The following is a 19969-nucleotide window of genomic DNA, read 5'->3' as shown; positions in this document are numbered from 1 at the left end:
TGGTTGTACAGTCTGACAGCAGCAGGAAGCAAGGGCCTGTGATAATACTCTGTCATGCACTTGTGATAAAGCAGTCTGTCACTGACAGAGCTGCCCGGTGCTATCAGAGTCTTATGCATGGGAGTGGGAGTCCTTCTCTAGCAGGGATGTTAGCTTGACTAACATCCTCCTGTCAGTCACCACCTACAAGACAGAGCTGGCCTTCGTGACCAGTTTGTCTAGTCCTTTTTTCATCTATGGTTGAGATGCTGCTGCCCCAGCAGACCACTCCATAGAAGATGGCTGATGCCACCAATGTATCAAAGGAGGTCCTCATGAGTGTCCCCTGCACTCCAAATCACCTTAACCTCTTCAGCAGGTAGAACCTGCTCTGGCCTTTTGTTTTCCCTGTATTGATCTGAAGGCAGTTCTGAACACACTAGTCAACAAAGTCTTGGATCAGTTCTCTGTACTCCCTGTCATCCTCATCTGTGATGAGGCCTACGATTGCAGAGTCATAAGAGAACTTTTGCAGGGGACATGAAGTCTGTAGTGTACAGGGTGAAGAGGGATGGTGCCAGGATGCTTCCCGGTGGGTCTCCTGTACTGCAAACTACAATGTCAGACACAGTCTCGTGCCTTCGCATACTGTGGTCGATTGGTAACGTAGTCTAGAATCCAGTTCACCCACTCCGATGCCAGGCTGGTAAGCAAACTGAAACAGGTCCATAGATGAGCTCATCAGATTGGGAGACCAGGACCAGTTTCTCTAGTGTCTTCACCAGGAGCGACGTCAGTGCCACCGGCCTGTAGCTGTTCTCCTTTGGGTGCTGTGTCTTTGGTACCAGTATCATGCAGGATGTTTTCCACAGCTCTGGTACTTTCCCCAGCCTCAGGCTCATGTTCAACATGTGCCTAACTATTCCACACAGCTCTTATTAAGAACATTTCCTCAAAGTTTGTACCTATGAATCTTTTCCTGCTCAACTAGTTTTTAGTTGTTTACTCAAATCAAGCTGCCCAAATTTATTTACACATTCAGCACATCGATCAGTGCATTCTTTCACACATCCATTTCTTCTTCCCATCCATCACTGATGTTTTTGAAGGGAAGTGGTTTCACAGATTCAGAAAGAATTTTGTGGCTTGGCTTCATTTCCTGACACATTGGACCATCTATTGCAGTTTGGAAGGCCCCAATTTAGTGGTTGCTCTTTTCATGAAAAACTTCACAGGGAACAACAAAGTAGTTAATTAGGAGTGTGACAGAAGCTTGAGCCCTCACAGTCCTGGTGGCATTGACTGCTACCGCTTTGATCAGCTACGCCCAGAGCTTAACCATCAAACAGCATCCTGACATGTGTTGTACAGCACCTAGATTTTGCAGCGGTAATCGTTTACAGGTCCTCCAAATGCCCGCGGAGGGACATTTACTGCAAGAATGTCACTTGAATGGACCCATCTTGTTCTAAACCAGTGTGGGTCAAAGATCAAGTAATGAAAAACTTGAGGCCGATCAGTTTTAAGGGGATAGAGTCAAGCCGATGACACAGCAAATGTGATTTTCAGCTCCTTTTAAACAGAACTTAGAACTTGTCTTCCCCTTTCTGCTCCACCTCTGACAGTCTCCTGGGTACCTCCACAGTGACCTCCACTGGTTGCAATAGGTTACTGTGCTATTGTAGGATTCAAAACGTCTGTTTGTCCTCAATCTTGCACTGCTAAATGAGTCGTAAGAATATGTGAACACCCCCCAAATAAGGCTGGAGGATGGTTGATAATGAGGTGATGTTTGTACAGGTGATGTGTGACCTTTCTGTTGTGACATGACAAAATATTGAGCCCCATGCTTTTCCTTCGTGACAGCCAGCAAAGGATTATATTGTAAACAGTAATTTGTTAATTTATTACTGTCCTCATCATTTTAATCACTGCAATGAAGCTACAAGGGCAGCAGTGTTATGTAGGTTTTTGTTTAATGAAATTAATTGGGTAAAACACTATTTGGACACCTAGGCCAGTGTAAAAAAATATTCTTCTTCTAGCTTTTGACTTGCCAGATCTAGGTGTGTGTGTGTGTGTGTGTGTGTGTTTAAGCCATTCAGGTGACGACTTTCACCATCCTCACTGTTTGCTTATCTCCTCTTTATCTTTGTTTTGTGGCAGCAACCCCTCTGTTCACCCTGAACACACTGACCGTTACACATGAGTGGCGGTGAGCTGTTTAAGCTACTGTGTAATCTTTGTAGTGTGTTTTTGTTGTTGGTCACTGAGTATCGTAGCCTTTTCATGAAATGTTTAACTAAGCCTCATGGTTACAGAGCAGTCACTCAGGATGTGCAAGATGAAGAGTAGTGTCTGCTTTAACTAAAACCACTTCGGCTAACAGAAATTTATGCCATAGAAGTCCTTTAACTATCTCATTTCTTGCAAACTGTTTCAGCTAAACAACCTTTCTGACAAATAATGTCAGAGGAAACCTTATGTAGAGGATTACAGTACTCTAAAAGCATGGCCAGATAAATGCAGTTTATTTTGAAGTTGTGTCACGAGGATAGAAAACGTCTCCAAAGACAGCTGTAGCCTTTCTGAGGTGAGCTCTGCTGAAGTCAGCTCTGGGGTATTGACAGTAACCCGTCAGCCCTGAGGGAATATTGATTCATTTCTCAGAGCTGAGCTGTAAAAGACCCTACGATGCTGCAGGGACCCTTTGAAAGGTTCCTCTGATGGGCACTGAGTGAAAAGTACTATCCAGTTCACCACTTCACTACACTCCAGATTTGGCTCCTTATCACATGCTGTCCCTTTTTTTTTCATCAGCAATGGCAATCCCAGTTTACCTCCTGCCCGAGACTAGCACTGCATAAGCTGTCATTGTTTAGTCAGTCAGTCAGTCAGTCAGTAGACTCTGGATGCTCATATAACATAGCGGTGTATCCAACTAGATTCAAGGGAAGGTTAAAGGAAAGGCAAACTTGGGGCTTACTTTACACTACTTGAGTTGTTAATGATCTGTTGTTGAAAATCTGACCATGTGCACAGTGGAAACATGGGTAATTCATACCAGCTTGTGAAATAGCATGTGTGAGATTAGTCATGACTATTAAACATGTAGAGTTAAAAAAGCTGCCATCCTGTTATCCAGGTACAGTGCAGAAAATGCATTAATCAGAGCGGATAATGGCAAAATGCCAGGCTAAAAGAATGAATGATAAATTAGCATGCAGATATGACATTCACAGTGAACCATGGCTGTAATCTTTCTCAACTAAAATCTTGGTACAGTTATTGATAAGACCGAATATATATCACACCGTCCGTAAACGTTTCAGTAAATACCACTTGTTTGTTATGTAGTACTCGGAATAGCAGTCTCATTTATAATTCATCTTTGTTGTAATATATCCTTTTTCACTTTTGAGTAGAAGAGTGACATTTTGAAACATAAAAACCTCTGTTGTGAGACTGCTTTCATTCCCCTTTGCTGCACAAAGAGGACACACTGTCTCATTGAAAAGTTGAAATGTGAAGAAGTCAGTCCTTCTTGAAGAATGCTGGGAAAAATCCTCGATCACTTCCTGCCCATGGGCATTTCTCCCTCCCACTGGCATTTAATGCTTATTACAAGTTGTAGGTCATAGGCATTTTACCGTGTGGTATGTGTATGTGTGCATGAATGTGCCTGCTGATTGATAGCTCGCTGGTCATGGATTCCTGAATCTCTCAGTAAATACCAGTGAGTAAAAAAAAAAAAAAAAAACGTTCTGCAGTCACAGCTGGCCTGGCTGCTTTACCCTAGAGATGCTCCTTTTTCTTGGTTTTTCTTTCTTAACCCATCCCCTCCCCTACCTTCTGTGTACTTGCTTTTCTTTTCATTTATTTAACAGGTGTATTTCTATAGATATGTATTTGTTGCACATTGAAATCGAGCAGCTGTTGTTTTCACCCTGATTAATATGGAGTGAATGAGCAGACAGTGCCAAATGATGGTTTTCAGTCCCATTTATTCCTTTATCAATCCCTTTTCCTCTTTGATATTATTTCTTTTTGCTAGGATCTGTTAGCTACTCCATGAGGTACAGTTTCACATAATAAACACTAGTTTAACCCCTTTTCTTGAGGAGATTTGATCTTGTCAGAGCAAGTGGGTTAAAAAAATGATGGAAACATTTGAGTTGTTTGAGACAGAGATGCAGCATACAACAGTCCTCCAACCGAGAACTGTTGGGCAAATATAAACTGAATTGTGGTTGTGGAATTTGAAGCTGTGAAAGGCATTGATCAAGTACATTTATCAGCTTATATTCTCATGTAAAACACCTGTCAAATTTTGTCATTTGAGTTTAACAGTGTGCGTATTGAGTCAGGGTATTTTTTGGTACAGCAACCCAAAAGCTACTTCACACTACCACAGTCTCCTACTTTCTACTTTCCTTACTATGCATTTCAAGTTGCATATCCATAGATGGCACTGTGCCTCAAGCTGACATTGACTCTTATGCTTGGTTTGTTGCAATGACACCTCAGATCATTTCCTCTCACATGGTTGCTCCTGTAACTCCCACCTCACTGACCCACAGCTCCAGTATTAGTATCTGTGGCTAAGACCAACAGCTGTAGTTTTAGGGAATAGTTCAATCTGTTTCAGACAAATTTTATTTTTTTAGGTGGAGTGACTGGTATTGGATGCCATGGTAGGAAATGGGTGTCTCTGCTCCCCCATCTAATCTTTATGTTATGGCTGGGGTTACACATCCAGTCATCTGATAACAGGAGTCTGGAGGAGGAGGAGGTGGTTTGGACTGGGTTACACAAGGTCAGGGCTAGAGTAGCATCAAGGAGTGGTACAGGAGGAGACCTGTTAGATTTATGGATTCAATTATACAATTATACCTTTAGATTTTTAGATTATTTTGGTTTTTTTGCTCTTGTATTTGGTCTAGTTTTTGCACTGTAAAATAGGAGCTAGATATAGAGGACTTCAAATATACACAGCTAGTTTATCAAGAAATGTTTGTTTCATGGCTTAGTATTTAGTCTAGTGTCTTTACTGGATCTCCTGCAAGTATAAACAATTATATTGCCACTTTTAGGAAAGATTAGTAGGCATTTGCCACCACTCAAAGACACAACCCCTAATGAGGTAAGTATGTCAGTGATTTATTGTAAAGTTTGGCACAGTGAACAAGCTTTTTGTGTGAAGTAGTGAGATGTCATGAAGTGAGCAGAAGGAACAGAGCAGCTAGCTAACCTTGACTCGTCACAAAGACAGTCCTCTGAGGACCGTACCACTATTCAAGATAAATCTGAACTTGCACTGAGAAACCTTTACCCAGTAATAAGAGTTGATGCTTTAAAGGGTCTATTTGCAGATCAACATACAAATCATCTACAGTGCATCATGCACTAATTTTTCCAGTTCACTAAGAGGCTAATTGTTATAGTTTCCTGCTGTAGTTTACATTCCCAGAGCTGACTAATGCTGTTTTGCTGGGAGTCGGACAAACCAGAGCCGCTATCAGTGCAGCAAGCTGTCTGAGAAACTGTCTGTGTGCGCATGTGAGTTTTATGTGAGCTACAGAGTGCAGCCAAGCCTGTCCAACTAAGACACCGCTGTCTCTCATCTCTAGCCCCATCTGGAATACGTTCATCCAGTGACAACTCCCTCTCTCTCTCTGTTTCTCTCCTTCTCTCATATTTTGCATTTCTTTCCTCCCTGCCTGTTTGACACACACTCTCTCTCTCTTTCTTTCTCTCTCTCTCTCTCTCTCCCTCATTCTCCCTACATCTTTGGTTCATGCTGGCAGGTCCAATCAGGAAACCCAAATATGTGGAGAGTCCTCGTGTTCCCTCTGATGCCATCGTGTCAGCGCTGAGGAAAGTAGCCGATAACAAGGAGCCCTTGCACAATGGTGAGTTTCTCTTTTGGTTCCCTCTTGTATTTGTCTGCTTTTGTTTTTTTTTTCCTAAAGAAACCGGCATAAGAGTTCAAGAGGTGTGTGTCGTTAGCTGCAAATCTACAACTTTGCCTTCATACTATGATCTACCTTCGTAGCTACATGTGTTTTGTGAGTCAGTAAATATTTTAATATGGGAAGATTTCTGGAAAATAAAGGTAGCATCAGTTTCTGCATGAATGCTGCATTGAAATATAAGGTTTTTGGGCAATGTTCCCCTTATATAAACACATAGTAGTATCATGTGACTTGAAATGTATGTGTTTAGATTACAGAGGAGCTGGACTGAAGCAGTTCATTTGTTATGTGAGAATCTAATGAGCACAAGACCTTTAATTTTTCAGTAATTGTACGTGTGTGTGTTCTTTTGCTCCCATGTTTCTGTGAGGAGTGCCTTAGTGCATTAGTTGCATGTTGTCTTGTGTGCCTAGAGTTGTGTGTTTGTGTGTGTGCAGGGGTAACGCACACAAACACACAGAGCAGGCTGGGCTCAAATTGTTCCCACAGACTTGAGTGGAGTTGTAGGATGCATTATTTTTAGCAAAAGACAACACAGAAAGTGGCTCCCATGTATGCAGACAGTAGTAACCTGGGGCAGCCCAGTCACTGCTGACTTCTACATACCAAGGCACAAGGGTGTGTCTGACATTCAGCTGGCACAGAGCATTGTTTCAGCTTAGAGCGGACTGCCGCCCGATAGACACCAGATAAATGTTATCACACGACAGCTGGGGTACTGCTGCTCTTAGTAAGCTAATTTTATGAGCTATGCTGTCAGGTACAAATGCTTGAGAGACCCTGTTTGGATTTCTTGAGCTGAAATTTGAATAATTGCAGTTGGGCGAGCAATGGCCACAGTGACTGAATATAAAGCCAAATCTACCGCAGGTTGCACAAACACTCCCCACCTCCCCCTCACCATACTTGACCGCCTCTCTACTATTCCCCATGTGTTGCTCACACCCACAGACCTGAGACTCCCCTTGAAGTACATGTATGTAAACACACATTCACATGCCTGTGCTGTCTTAGAAACAGTCTTGCCTAAGTGTTCCCTTCTCCCTTTGCTCTACAACACAGGAAAGGAAAAATAATACCTAATGTGTTTATATGTAATGTAAAAAATACCACTTGTGTTTATAGAATGGCTTTTGTTGGGGCTGTTTAAACCTGAATCAGATGTCCTCAGTGCTGACTGTTCTCAAAATTTGCCTAAACTGATCTTCAAGCAATAAAGCAGCTTGAATTATTGCACAAGTACGTGACAGATCTACTTACCAAGAGAATCTCCTTGCTACTTCAGTCTCAAAACGTGAGCTAAGGTAAAAAAAAAAAAGCATTATATTATTCTTCTGTTCTACTCCAGGTGATGAGAGAACAGTTACAGAGCTGTTCACTTTGTGGCAAATAAGAAATCACATTGCGATCTCTAGGACAGTAGAACCTAGTCCAATTTAGGACATTTTATTGCTCATAATTGTTGGAATAAAAACAACGGTGTCCTTCCTTGTGCAGCTCCAGGCATTTAAGACATTTCAGTCCGTTCTAGTTTCTGGGAGTGACTTTTACTTGTTCTCATGTATTTGCAGCTTTCACAGAATTGGAAAAATAACCTGTTTTAGGGTCAGACAGCTGCTTACATGTGGCCTTTGTTACAGTATTCAATTAATGGGTGCAGATAAGCGAGTATAAACTTCCTAACTCTGTCCCACAGCTGTAGTTAGAAGATAAATGAAGTTTACTGCTGGGAAATTATGAGAATGAGCCAACCTACTCAGTGAATTAAGTACAATTAGGCACTGTATAAATTCCCGACTAATGATGGCTAATTGTGATTGCCCAGCTATAGTAGGATCAGGCTTCATGCACAGCTGACAGGCCGTTGAGCACTACATCTGCTATGATTCTCTTTTTCTGTCTTGCGTAGACAAATGTACACATTTAGAATTGGAATTTTATTTATAATGTGTGGTTAGATCTAGTGCCTGAGTTTGTCATAGATCACGTGGTTGCATCAACTGGATTAATTAGTATCGATCTGCCTCACATTACAGTAATCTTTTGTCTATAAAAAGAGTATTTTTCAGCCTGTGTTGTCTTCTTCAAAGAAAGTAAAGACAGTTGGCCTTTTTGCTAACTGCTGAGACAGGACAAGATGGCTGTTTGACATTGCAGCTTTTTAAAACAAGGTCAGCGTCAGCATGGAATGTTGATACAGCGCCACAAGAACCCGAGTCGGAAAATCCATTGGAAGTTTTTCAGCATGAGAACTGTTTGACATTTAGGGCACAAATCAAGTTAGTTCATAGGAGTGTAAAGGGGCATTTTGCTGCGGGTGTGCTGAGCGATGTGTGCTTCACATCTGTAGTCAGAGAAAAATCTTGAGTGCAAATGAGCCTTTATACTGCTCAGACTGATTAATCTAAAATGGTGAATGCAATTTTTAATGCAGTATGAGTATTTGTGCTGAATTTTTCATTTGGCTATCCCCAGATATGATTAAAGCTTGCATGAGGACTCTGAATGCATTCATTTGATCTTTTCTGGGGTGGGCTGTCGGCTAAGAAAAGAATCTTGCATGTGACCTACAGCAGAGTCATCTTACAAAGCTCTGTCTTTGAGAAAGGATAGAGTTTCTTGTGCATGTGTGAATGCAGTGTGTATTTTTTATTTAGTCTTAGCTGGCCACAAGCACATTGATGTTTGTTTATTTAGGTGTTGGTTTGCAGGCGTGAGCACGTTTGCAACAGGCGGTCAGCATTCATCCTGTCAAAATTGTTTCAGCTGTGGTCTCAAGGCTCTGTCTCTGTCAATCAAGACCGAACCTCTGGTCCCCTCCCAATTATGTCTCTCTGCTGCATTCCCCATGTTCCAACTCCAAAGCACTTAAAACCTGTCTGTTCATATACTGATTGTTAATGCTTGAACTATGGTCCAGCTTGTATAGTTCAGTATTCAGTGCGATCTGATCTTTCTTTTTTTTTGTTTATCATTCCTGATCAAAAACATCATACCAACAAGAAATGATCAGCAGCAAGATCTCACAGCCACGGGTGGGGTCCTGACAGACTGCATGGCAAAACAAACTAACATAATAATAATAATAATAATTCATATGGTCTTTGCATGATACTGTATTAAGAATTAGAGACAGAGGAATGTTAATAATTTTTTCCTGCACTAAACAGTGAACCCAACAGGCAGTGGGTTAGTTAGGCCTAAAGAAGCTTTATAAGCTGGCTGTATTTTGTACCATTTATACAGTAGACTGAAGCACACTTGTATAATCAAGGCCTGTTGTTATCAATTTATAGAACTTCCAATGGAATCCTTCGTTCGTCATCTTCCCTGAAGGAAAGCCATAACTTTGTGGGAACAGAGTTGAATAAGCTGTGATTTCTTTTTTGGCTCAAACAAAGCGGTAGTTTTATTCCTTTCTGTCGCAGATTGGGTTTATTGTTAGGTTTTCATTTTAATCAACAGCTGGATGATGAAGTTTCATTAATCTGTGCTGCTCAACTTGAGCATCTGTACAGCATAGCCATTGTGTGTCCCACAGGGCTGACTCACTGCATGATTAAAATTTTGCTCTGTCGGTGGAATGGCTAATGAAATGCCATTTGTATCTGCCATTAGAACAACAATAACAGCCAGTGAGGTGTCAATCTGAGATGTCAGTCAAACTATGATTATTATCACCTCAGTGTATTCTGCCGTTGTGCATCATGGCCTCACCTCACTATGCTGTAATGTCTCATTGGACACTCCATCTGTGCTTGCAGTGAAGGACATTTGAGGTTCTAACATTGGAATCTGTAATAAGCAATCAGTGTGCTTCAGGGGGCCGCATCACCTAGTACCTCTGAACTTAAATGGGGAAGCAGGATGCATGTTCCTCATCGAGGGTTCATTAAACAGGCTCCACCTTTGTGGTAATGAAACTTCTGCTGCTAATGAGTACTGGCTGGATTGTTTTCTCAGCAGGGAGAAAGCCAGAACAACTCTGTAGAGCCAGTATGTTCACGGCATTCCCCCTCCTGCGCCATCCTTCTCCTGCTCCTCCTCCTTCTGTCTTCATTCTTCTATCACTGCACCACACGGCCGCTATTTCACACCTGCTCATAAACTTCCTCAGGCAGCTGATAATGATGTTGCTCTTTTTTTTGCCTCCATTTGCTGTACACTTACCAGAATAACAAAGTGTTTCCAGCCTTCCTTGGTGCTTCCATGTCACCGGGGTAGTGTAGGATATAGAGGACTAATCAAATACGCTGTATAGCACAGGGAGCAATTTTCACCAGGTTGCCTTTTCTCATCGTAACCGCCTTCCATCCAAATACAGTAAATGCAGTCATTTACCTTATGTGTACTGACAAAATTGCTGCTGTTCTGCCATTGTAGCATCATAATATCTTTTCAGAAGTCTTGCATTGATTCTCAAAGTTATGCCAAGTGGCATACAAGTCTAGAGCCAGAGCTTTAACAAATGAAGTCAAAGTCACGCAAAGTCGGTTCAGATGGGGCCGATTAATAAACTAGGTTAATCAAGATCAGAGTAGTTAATGAGAGCCATGAGAGCAATGATCCTGACTGACTATTTCATCCAGGCAAAATTACAGGAGGACAGACATAATAGAATTTTCCAAGCCTACTTTGCTAATTCATGGAGGCAGTCTAGATCCTTGGTAGAAAGCTTAGCTGTAGCTCAGCTGTCCATTTACTGGGCTTGCATGGCCTCATTTATTTAACTGCTTTTCAGGTTTATTTCCATATAGTACACGTGGACCCCGCATAAGATACATTTCCTCTCATTATTAGTGACACACTGGAATCAGTTTATAGTAGCTAATGTAACTAATCTGTCATCTAGTCACTATAGGTTTGTTTGGAAACAGCTGCTGCAACTTGGGATTATTAGAATGTTGCAGAGATCTCCACAAGTTCTTGTAATAGTGCTTCACTGTTGCATGTCGCATGTTATTGGCCTGTGATAGCACTGTAATAAGACAGCCAGTTTTCATTTAAGGTTGTGTGCAGAGTTTGCCAGCTGGCTTGCTTTATCATATAAATACAAATTTTGGTAAATACAAACATTACTGAAAAGGCTCAACTTACCAACAGCATTTCTGTGCTGCAGTGACTTGTTAGTTATTAACTTACAATATGGTGATAGAGATATCGCTCAGAGAGAGGGAGAGAGAAAAGAAAATGCTTATGCACACCCACAGATAAAGTACTCCTGTATAATATATGTTTTTGTTGATATACGTGTGTGACTAGACTGCTGTGCCTCAGGTGAAAGAGCCACGGAGCATGAGCAGACCTAATCTCTGAACAGTGACAGAGGCCAGCAGATCTGGCTTGTATTCAGTCCAGCATCAGGTTATCTTTCAAGACAGGTAGACCGCTTGCCATCAAGAGTGCTTTACTGCTGAAAGGATTTTAAAACAATAAAGTGTAGCAGCCTTCTTTTGCACTTTGTTGAGAAACTGATAAACCCCACACTGACCTCGGTCTTTGGTCTTAGTTTTCTTTTTCATGCTGCTACACTAGGGGAGGATGGTTGTCTTATTTATGATTTACACCATGATGTAAACTCTGTTTTCTCAAATTTATCATGTCGCTGGTTTGAAAAGTACATTTTATAATATGATTGAGTGGACATTTTACTCTATTTATTAGAAGAGGCATACAGTACTGTCACACTTAACGTATACGACTTGATGTCAGATTAATATTGAACAGTAAATGCTCACCATGGTAACATCAAGTTCATTTCACTGTACATGCAGTTTATTTTGTACCATTGAAATCCCAAACACTGACCATGATTTGTAGAAAATCCTTGCAGGATGTAGCTGGGAAACGGTCTATTTCCACAGGCTAATACTGTGTGTTGGCGTTGGTGACAGTGATTAGACTAGACAGATAACAGCAGCAAGTGTTACAGCAGCGATCACACTGATATCAGCAATATCGCAGTGAAGGCAGTGGCTGCTCAGTAAGGCTTGAGATTTAAAGAGATCAGCCTCAGTAGGGGCCTGAAGGATAGACAGTCAAGCATATGACTTAAAGGTAGTTGATTTGATCCATAACCAGTCTGGAGAAACAGGAAAACAAAAGGAGCAGCAAGTGTGACTCCTTCAGTGCCATAGCTGAAGTGCCCTGGAGCATATGCCATCATTTACATGATGCAGACCTAATTTAAGGCTTTAATATACAGTATGTGGTGGTCATTGCTGTCACTGGTAAAACAGTAAGTAAAAGTTTATTTATATAGCACTTTTCAGAGTTACAGGGTACTTCCCAATAAGAAAAAAGAGAAAATAACCACAAGATAACTCAATTCAGTAAAATCAACATATAGTATAAAAACAGGCAGACAGACAGATGTCCTAGCCAGAGCCAGTGTTAAACATCTGTCTAAATAAATATGCTTTCAAAAGCAAGCGAAAGGCCGTCAGGTCCGAAACAGACCAAATCTCGAGCAGAAGGCTGTTCCGCAATTGTGGAATTGCAGTGATAGCATCCATAGATTAACCATTGATTAGCCGTAGTATTAACAGAATTAGTGTGTCACATAGTGTACACAGTCCAACCAGAAGTGGTTGACAAGCTAAAGCCAAAGAAGTGTCATTAATAAACCAGTAGTACAATCATAAGCATTGCCTTGACACTGGCAAAGTGACGATTTTGGGTGTAGCAGTTGGCATTGCTTCTGATTTGTGTTGTTGGTGCAGTGTATCGATCTGCACGGAGCGCGCCAGCTGAAGATGTTATTGATGTGGCCCATGCGCCTTAGGTTTGGATTCCAAGTGCCTTGTGTGTCACATATGTCAGCATTTCTGTTGATCATGGTGTGTATACTGTATATCAGATGCCTAGAGCGTACACAGCCCCTGCTCAGGTCCAGGGATATTAACTGGTCCTAAGAGGCAGGTGGGTTTAAGTGGTTTTGAAGAAGCAGTGACGAAGTGGTCCTGTCAGGGCCCGGTAATAAAGAGCTGGTTGATGGATTTAATCATATTTACACCCAAACCATCATTATCGGGCTGAGCACACAAAGCGAGCAGGAAAAGGTACAATTCCACCTACACTTGTGAAGAAGCACTTAATCAACAAATTGGGTTCTTTCCTACATTGTATTACATTATACCTAAAGCAGGTACAAATGCAGTTTCCTGTTCACTGTGATTAAAATTTCTGCATTTTGTGTTGGGTGAGAAATGACATGGATGACATTTTCATTTCGCATGATTACATTACTCTCTGAATGCTTAACAGGTTTTGTGCTATAATCCAGTGACCCTGAATGTATCTATAAATCCCTGTCTTTGCATCAGTGGTCTTAAAAGGCTCCTCTCAGGCATTTACATGAGTAAGTAACTGATTTTGAAGGTTGAAGGTTTTTATTACTTAGTATTTGCAATGGAAAAAAAGGTGGTTCAAGTACAGCAGCTATTCTGTATTAGGTTAGCATTTAATATATTTTTTATGTAGAAAAAAACCCTGCAGTTTATTGGCATTAAACTGCCTGGGCCTATTTGGTTATTGTTATGTTTCCTTGTCGGCCTATAACATATTAAACTTCAAAATTAAAGGGAAGTGCTTTTGTAAGAGGTGGTGCAACTGGCTGAAAGGTAGTGCCAACATAAAAACATAATTGCTAGGTGGCCCAGTGAGCAGTCATCAAAGGGGGTAACCACTAATTTTTGCACAGCCTCAACTTGGAGATATTTGCTTATCTGGCATTAATTACAATGCGAGTATCTTGTCTGACAAATTTGTGTTCTTGGCTGAAGGATGAAGGCACAACATGTGGCTAATTCTGTTTTGTGCAGAAGCCTTTGATAAATGGCCGACACACTTCACTAAGTTACTTAAATACTTGTATAGCACCAGCTGCCTGCATTTTAATAATGGCTAGCGGTGTGCAAGGAAATTCAAGAATTACAGGTGTTCTTAAATTAGTGGTGAACTGGTTCTCGCCACTTTGTACAGCATGTCTGGATAACATTCACTTATGTCCCAACAATAAATTTAAGAGCCCCTGTTATGAAAGCTGCTCTTTTTGTTGCACTAAGCAGAAATATAAGAATTGTTGTGTATATTATGTAACAAATGTGCAACTTTATGGTGTGTCAGTGAAATTACTGTACCGAACAGGGAGTGTGAAATTCAAGATGGGACGTAGTAACTACTACCACTGATGGCTGTTTTGAATGTCATATATTAGTCTTACCAGACCTTTAATCTATGACATTCTTTTATTATTGTTGGAATTAAATTTCCTCTGACCAGTGGCAGCAAGAGCAATGCTACAGAGAATTCCCTAATGGCAAGAGAATATAACCCTCGCAAGACGGTGAAGGAATAGATGTCTTTTCTAATTCATACAAAGTCATAAATGGACTGATTATTGAAGGTCTAATGATCAGATGTTATGACACTTCACAAGAAGCATGATAGCACACAGATCATTTAGATGTTACTGACAGCTGACTATAATTACGCATGAATAGAGAAATCAATGGATTGACACTGATGTAGACATAGAAAATATATGGAAAAGGCTCAGAGTAGTAACTTTACACACCCTTAATATGACAGAATGAAACTGAGGCTCCCTGAGATTTGACGAACACCTCCATAAGTTACATTTAAGACACAGCAGCAGCCAAATATGTCGTTCCAGAACAGATACAACAAAGAGAGAGTACACAAACAGAAGCACACTGTAGATGGTTTGGAGAGCATCAGGGCAGCCCTCTCAATCCAATAGTGATGAGTCAAGCCATAAAGAAAACAAGTCGATAAAACCATATTTCACAGAGTGAGGATGATTCATAATATAGTTGTTATATGTTGCTCCATTACTGACACTTCCCCATATTAGAAGGTTTCATTTGGAAATAAGTTTGATGGCAACATTTTCACATGATGACATCTGTGAAGATGATGTATGATTTCAGTGCTTTCACATAAAATAAGATGCAGACAGGACAGATCAGAGAAACGTTAAAGGACAAGAACAACTATTTTGTTATGGAGAAGTAGATGGTGACTCATGGAATGTGGTGTTTTTAATAATTTCTCTGAAAGGAGTCTTCCTTAAATGCTGTGTACTATAACAGTTCCCACTCTTTTCCAGTTTCATCATCCATAATAGCAATTCTAAAACGTTTACATTCACAATAAAGGAGAACACATTATCTTTACAGTTCAGTATGTGGGCATTTGCATGCTAAGGACGTGCATTATACGCACATTAGAGATGTATGTGTGTGCATGGTAGCTGGATTGAGACTTCGGTGGAGCATGGCAAAGCATTGTGCCATTGGATTGGTTTGTATTTAATCAGATTTATGTTCAACATTATTAACAACGGTGGAAGACAGAGGGTAAATGAGAAAATGAAGGAAAGGAAGGCGATGACAGAGAGCTGTGTAATAAGCTTTGGTACCTTGGACATTCTCTCTCTCTCTGTCTCCTCCCTCCATCTGTTACACTGCTCTCTCTGGGAATGTTTTGACTCTATTTTGATTATTTAGCCACATCCCAATTTCAGTTGCATGTATGGATGAGGAACTACTCATAATTTTAGTACAGGTAATTTCATCAAGTATTTATCTTCAGTGTTTTTAGGAGGGTTTTAGTCGGTGTCAGAAGATGGCACAAGTGTTTGCCGCCTTGCTGACCTTGTAGACAGTTCTAAGCTGTGTTGTAGGAAGCTGATGTCCACTCACTGGTACTCAGAGGTTCTGTGAGTGAGAGCTGTAAACAACCAGAAAGCCCTGGAATTGGCACTCAAGGCAACACACACACACCCACACACACACACACACTTTCTCTGTCTCGGCTTTCTTAACAATGCTGGACATTCACATGTACCGTATTCAGACTTTTTTACAAAACCCTCACACACACACACACACACACACACACACACACACACACACAGAAACAAGCCATAGCCCCACCACACTCCCCCTCTCTCTCCTTTGCTCTTCCTTCCTCCCCCTCTCTGGGTCTGCACCACATCAGCAGCAGCTGGAGAGTGCAGCATAGCATTTCATAGCAGGGCAGAGTAGGCAGAGTGGCCCTGTGTGGACCATCTAGTGGAGAGATGGAATCCGCCTGCTAACGTTGATCATTTCTCTCTCTCTCTGTCTCTCTCTCCTTTAGAGCTGCAAGCAGAGAAACAGCCAAGCTCCTCCTCTCCTGCCACCCAGGAACTGATGACAAGGCTGGGCTTTTTACTGGGAGAAGGGATCCCGGGTGCAGCACGCATACCTATGGACGACAAGAATGAAAAGAAGGTATTTCATTTTCTCCCTCCCCTTCCAACAGCAGCTGCAGCACCCAGATAGAGAGAGAGAAGAGAGCGGGGCAGGATCAGAGGAGGAGGGAGGTGTTACAGTGTAACAGAAGAATGGATATTTTTGTTGCAGCTTGATTAAATTTTTCCCCTGTGCATTATCCTTTTGTATGGGAATTTAGGAGGCACCTTTGGGAATTATTCTTTTGGCACAACAAACAACGGTAACTGTCAACTTGTTTTGTTTGAGATGTTAAAGATGTTCTAAAGAAAGTAACTGCCTATTTCAAATTGGCTGCATGTGGTTTTATTTCAGTGCATGCATTCCACTGTGGTGTGTTAGTCTCCCAGTAACTTGAGCGCTATTCCAGGGGCTCTTGAGTGTGTAAGAACAGTGTCCAGATACAGAGTTATATTAGGTTTGAGCCTCAGTTTGTTGGGCACAACTAATTAAGCTGTGTGAAGAGCAGAACCCAGCACGCTATGCTTCCCTCGTTCGTCTTGTCTTGGACTCGTTTTGACACTGAACCAGTGGAGAGTGACAGATGGTTATAAAGTATTTTATGAATGATGTCAATAGTTGAGGAGGCAGAATGGCACTGTAATTGTTTTTACTTGCATTTGTGTGCTTGTAGGTAGGTGTGTGCTTTTGGGGCTCGGATGAAAACGAGCACGTTATTCTCACCCACCAGCAAATTCTTCTTCCTTCATGCTACTGGTTTACAACATGTCTTTAACTCAGCATGTTGTTCTACCTTATAGCAAATTATTAAATGTCAGTAAACAGTTTGGCTCTTAGTCTGATTTGTTAGGTGCCATAAGCTGTGGGCTGCAGCCTCAGGCTGGAAGTTTCTAAGCATAAACTACTGGCATAAAAACAGAAACAGAAAATGCTATGTTGTTAATCCTCGCATTCTGCACATGTTGGTAACGACACTGCCAGCCACGAACCATCCCTTCAATTTTACTGTTTTTATCTTTTCAGCATGCCATATTACGAATGTTTTGTGAGTTCAGTCAGGCTGAACAGGATGTGATTTTCCTCACAGGAGGCTGTTTTTCAATAAAATTTAAGTGATGTTGATTCTGATGACTTATCTCAATCATTATGACCCATAGTGCTTATAGTCTGTCTACCTCATGATTTCTTGTAGGCTTCCCTATGCTATTTTGAAATCAAGCATGTGATATTGAGTCACGCTGTCCAACTTTTATATACTACACACACGTGTATATATATATAAAACATGTTGTAATATTTGTAGATAAGATCAATGAATTTTGCCCAATAAAAAAGGTTTATTGATATTCTGTAATACTCTAATAAAGGTTTAGGTAGGAGAAAGATTTATCCTGTTTGACAAACTTTAATATGTATTTAAAGCAAGTACTGTTCCAGTTTTAGTGCAGTAACATCATGCAGTATGTGAGAGAGGCTTAACAACAGGTTAGGGATGATTGAGGTCAGGTGTCATGTTAGAAGTGGATTGTCATGTTTTTAATTGGTGGAGTTCGTATGATGTAATGCACAGCCTTGTAGGAAGGCGGCTTGAGAAGCCAACTGTGTGTTAAAGTCCCTCTGGCAACACAATATTTGCAGCCAAGTTTGTTTATTGAGGATGAGGGTGGAATTAATTTGATCTGGACTTGTAGTAGTAGATTTTACATTAAGTATTTTATGTGGAAATGGGTAGTTTTGGATACATTTTACAAGCATTGCTCTAATTTGATCAAGTTCCCAAAGAGAATGAATTGTGTAAACTAATTACGAATAGTTTTGTTTGGTGTTTATTTGTCTGTAAAGTTCATGCTGTCTGATTTTTATTTAAAAAAATGCCCCTTGGTGGAAAAATAATTGGTTGAAACTGATCGTCAGGCTCAGTCTCTGTGGTGTGTAAATGCTTGAAGCCTTTGGTTCTTTTTACACAGGGACAAGGATGACCTTCTTGAGCTGCAGTGTATTGTGTGGAATCAGAATACAGTTGAAGGAACATCAGGAAACTGGACAAACCAGCTTTAGCTTGGGCTTTTCTGGTTGTCAGTTAGCTCAAACAAAGATTCAGCTGTTGTATGGTTGTCAGACAGGCTTGAGGACATTAGAAAGGTATCCATTGTATTTCAGCAAAGTTGAGAACTCTCCCCTTGTTGAATGCCTCTTCAGGCTTATTTTGGTTCCTCCAGGCATATGAGTGTGTAATTTTCAATCCTTGCTCCATTTACAGTGCTTATGCCTTTCAGCTCGTGTGTCATGCTCACATGTGAAAGGCCTGTTTATTTGTGAGGGATTTTTTTTGTGTGTTGCTTTCACATAATTCAGGTGAAATAGCTACTTGGATCAAATCATTCTTTAGAATATTCTCAGTTCTCCTTCCAAATAAGGTTGGAAAATTCTTTTTCTTGCATTTATTGCTGCTCATGCAGAAAAAATGTGAATGTGTTGCCAGTTGACATTCTGAGTTGAATTCATACTTCGCTGACATATTTGATTAGTGGAGCAGGGTACTGGCGTACCTTAACCCTTTTTCCTTTTTCCCTTCTCTTCAGTGCTCCGTGACTAGCCAGGGCATCAGCCCCTGCTCTACACTGACCAGCAGCACGGCGTCTCCCAGCACCGACAGCCCATGTTCAACACTCAACAGCACAACCAGCCGCCCGCCTCTCAGCCGCTCCAGCCCCTGTGGGACCATCACCAGCCCCAGCTCCACACTTGAGAGCAAAGACAGTGGGATCATAGGTGAGAAAAAAAAAAAAACACACTGTACCCAAACATCAATTTATCTGGTACAAGAAAACATAAGACCGGTAGCATTGAAGGCTAGCTGTTGAAAATATGCCACTGTTGTACTGCATTTGTATTTGAAGCAGATATCTTAAATTATACAAGGTGATGCAAAATTAACCATTCACAATCACATCTGAGCCCACATAACGCAAAGCATGCTATAGAATACCTATGCATACAATTCATAGATACAAATAGAACAAAGAAGTGCATAGAGAACTCTGTCTGAGGTTTTCCATGAGCTCTCTTAAGTCTAGCACATGTTAGGAAAGAAGCTTTTATTTAAGGATCTCCTCCTCCTTTGGTGGTCAGTAAGTATGTATTTAAAAACCACATCACACTCAGTCCCAGCCCTATGGAAGACATCGTGTGTTGTCCCGGTTCCCAAAATAACTCATCCTAAGGAGCCGAACCACTACAGACCCGTTGCCCTGACCTCCCACCTGATGAAGACCATGGAGATGATTGTCCTCGGCCACCTCCGTGCCCAGGTGAGCTCAGCGCTCGACCCGCTGCAGTTTGCATACCGTCCTGGCATCGGGGTTGATGACGCCATTATCTACATGCTGCATCGAGCCCTATCTCACCTGGAGTCCCCCAGAAGCATGGTGAGAGTCATGTGCTTTGACTTCTCCAGTGCTTTCAACACAATCCAGCTGTCACTGCTGAGGGGGAAGTTGGAGGGGGCAGGTGTGGACCAACACCTGTCCACATGGACCATTAACTACCTCACAAACAGACCTCAGTTTGTCAGGCAGTTTGTCAGACTGTGTGTCGGACATGGTGGTCTGCAGCACGGGGGCGCCCCAGGGGACGGTGCTTTCCCCCTTTCTGTTCACCCTCTACACGTCGGACTTCCCACCACTGTCACCTACAAAAGTTCTCTGATGACACCGCCATTGTTGGATGTGTATCGGGGGGCTGAGCGGGAAT

At 41.5% G+C, this 19969-nt stretch overlaps 1 protein-coding gene across 1 annotated transcript in view; it reads left to right on the top strand.

Annotated features, from left to right (window-relative positions):
• tanc1b (tetratricopeptide repeat, ankyrin repeat and coiled-coil containing 1b) overlaps nucleotides 1-19969 on the top strand; it is an 89464-nt gene that overhangs the window by 29074 nt on the left and 40421 nt on the right. The window contains exons 4-6 of the mRNA XM_020594689.1: nucleotides 5787-5891; nucleotides 16122-16255; nucleotides 18799-18988. Coding sequence (XP_020450345.1) covers nucleotides 5787-5891; nucleotides 16122-16255; nucleotides 18799-18988 — 429 coding nt within the window. The remainder of the gene's footprint in view (nucleotides 1-5786; nucleotides 5892-16121; nucleotides 16256-18798; nucleotides 18989-19969) is intronic.

This window comes from Monopterus albus, unplaced genomic scaffold (genome assembly GCF_001952655.1).
Source record: "Monopterus albus unplaced genomic scaffold, M_albus_1.0 scaffold24.1, whole genome shotgun sequence".
NCBI classification, from domain to species: domain Eukaryota; kingdom Metazoa; phylum Chordata; class Actinopteri; order Synbranchiformes; family Synbranchidae; genus Monopterus; species Monopterus albus.
The sequence above is the reverse complement of the archived record's forward strand: the minus strand, read 5'-3'. Positions and strand labels throughout refer to the sequence as shown.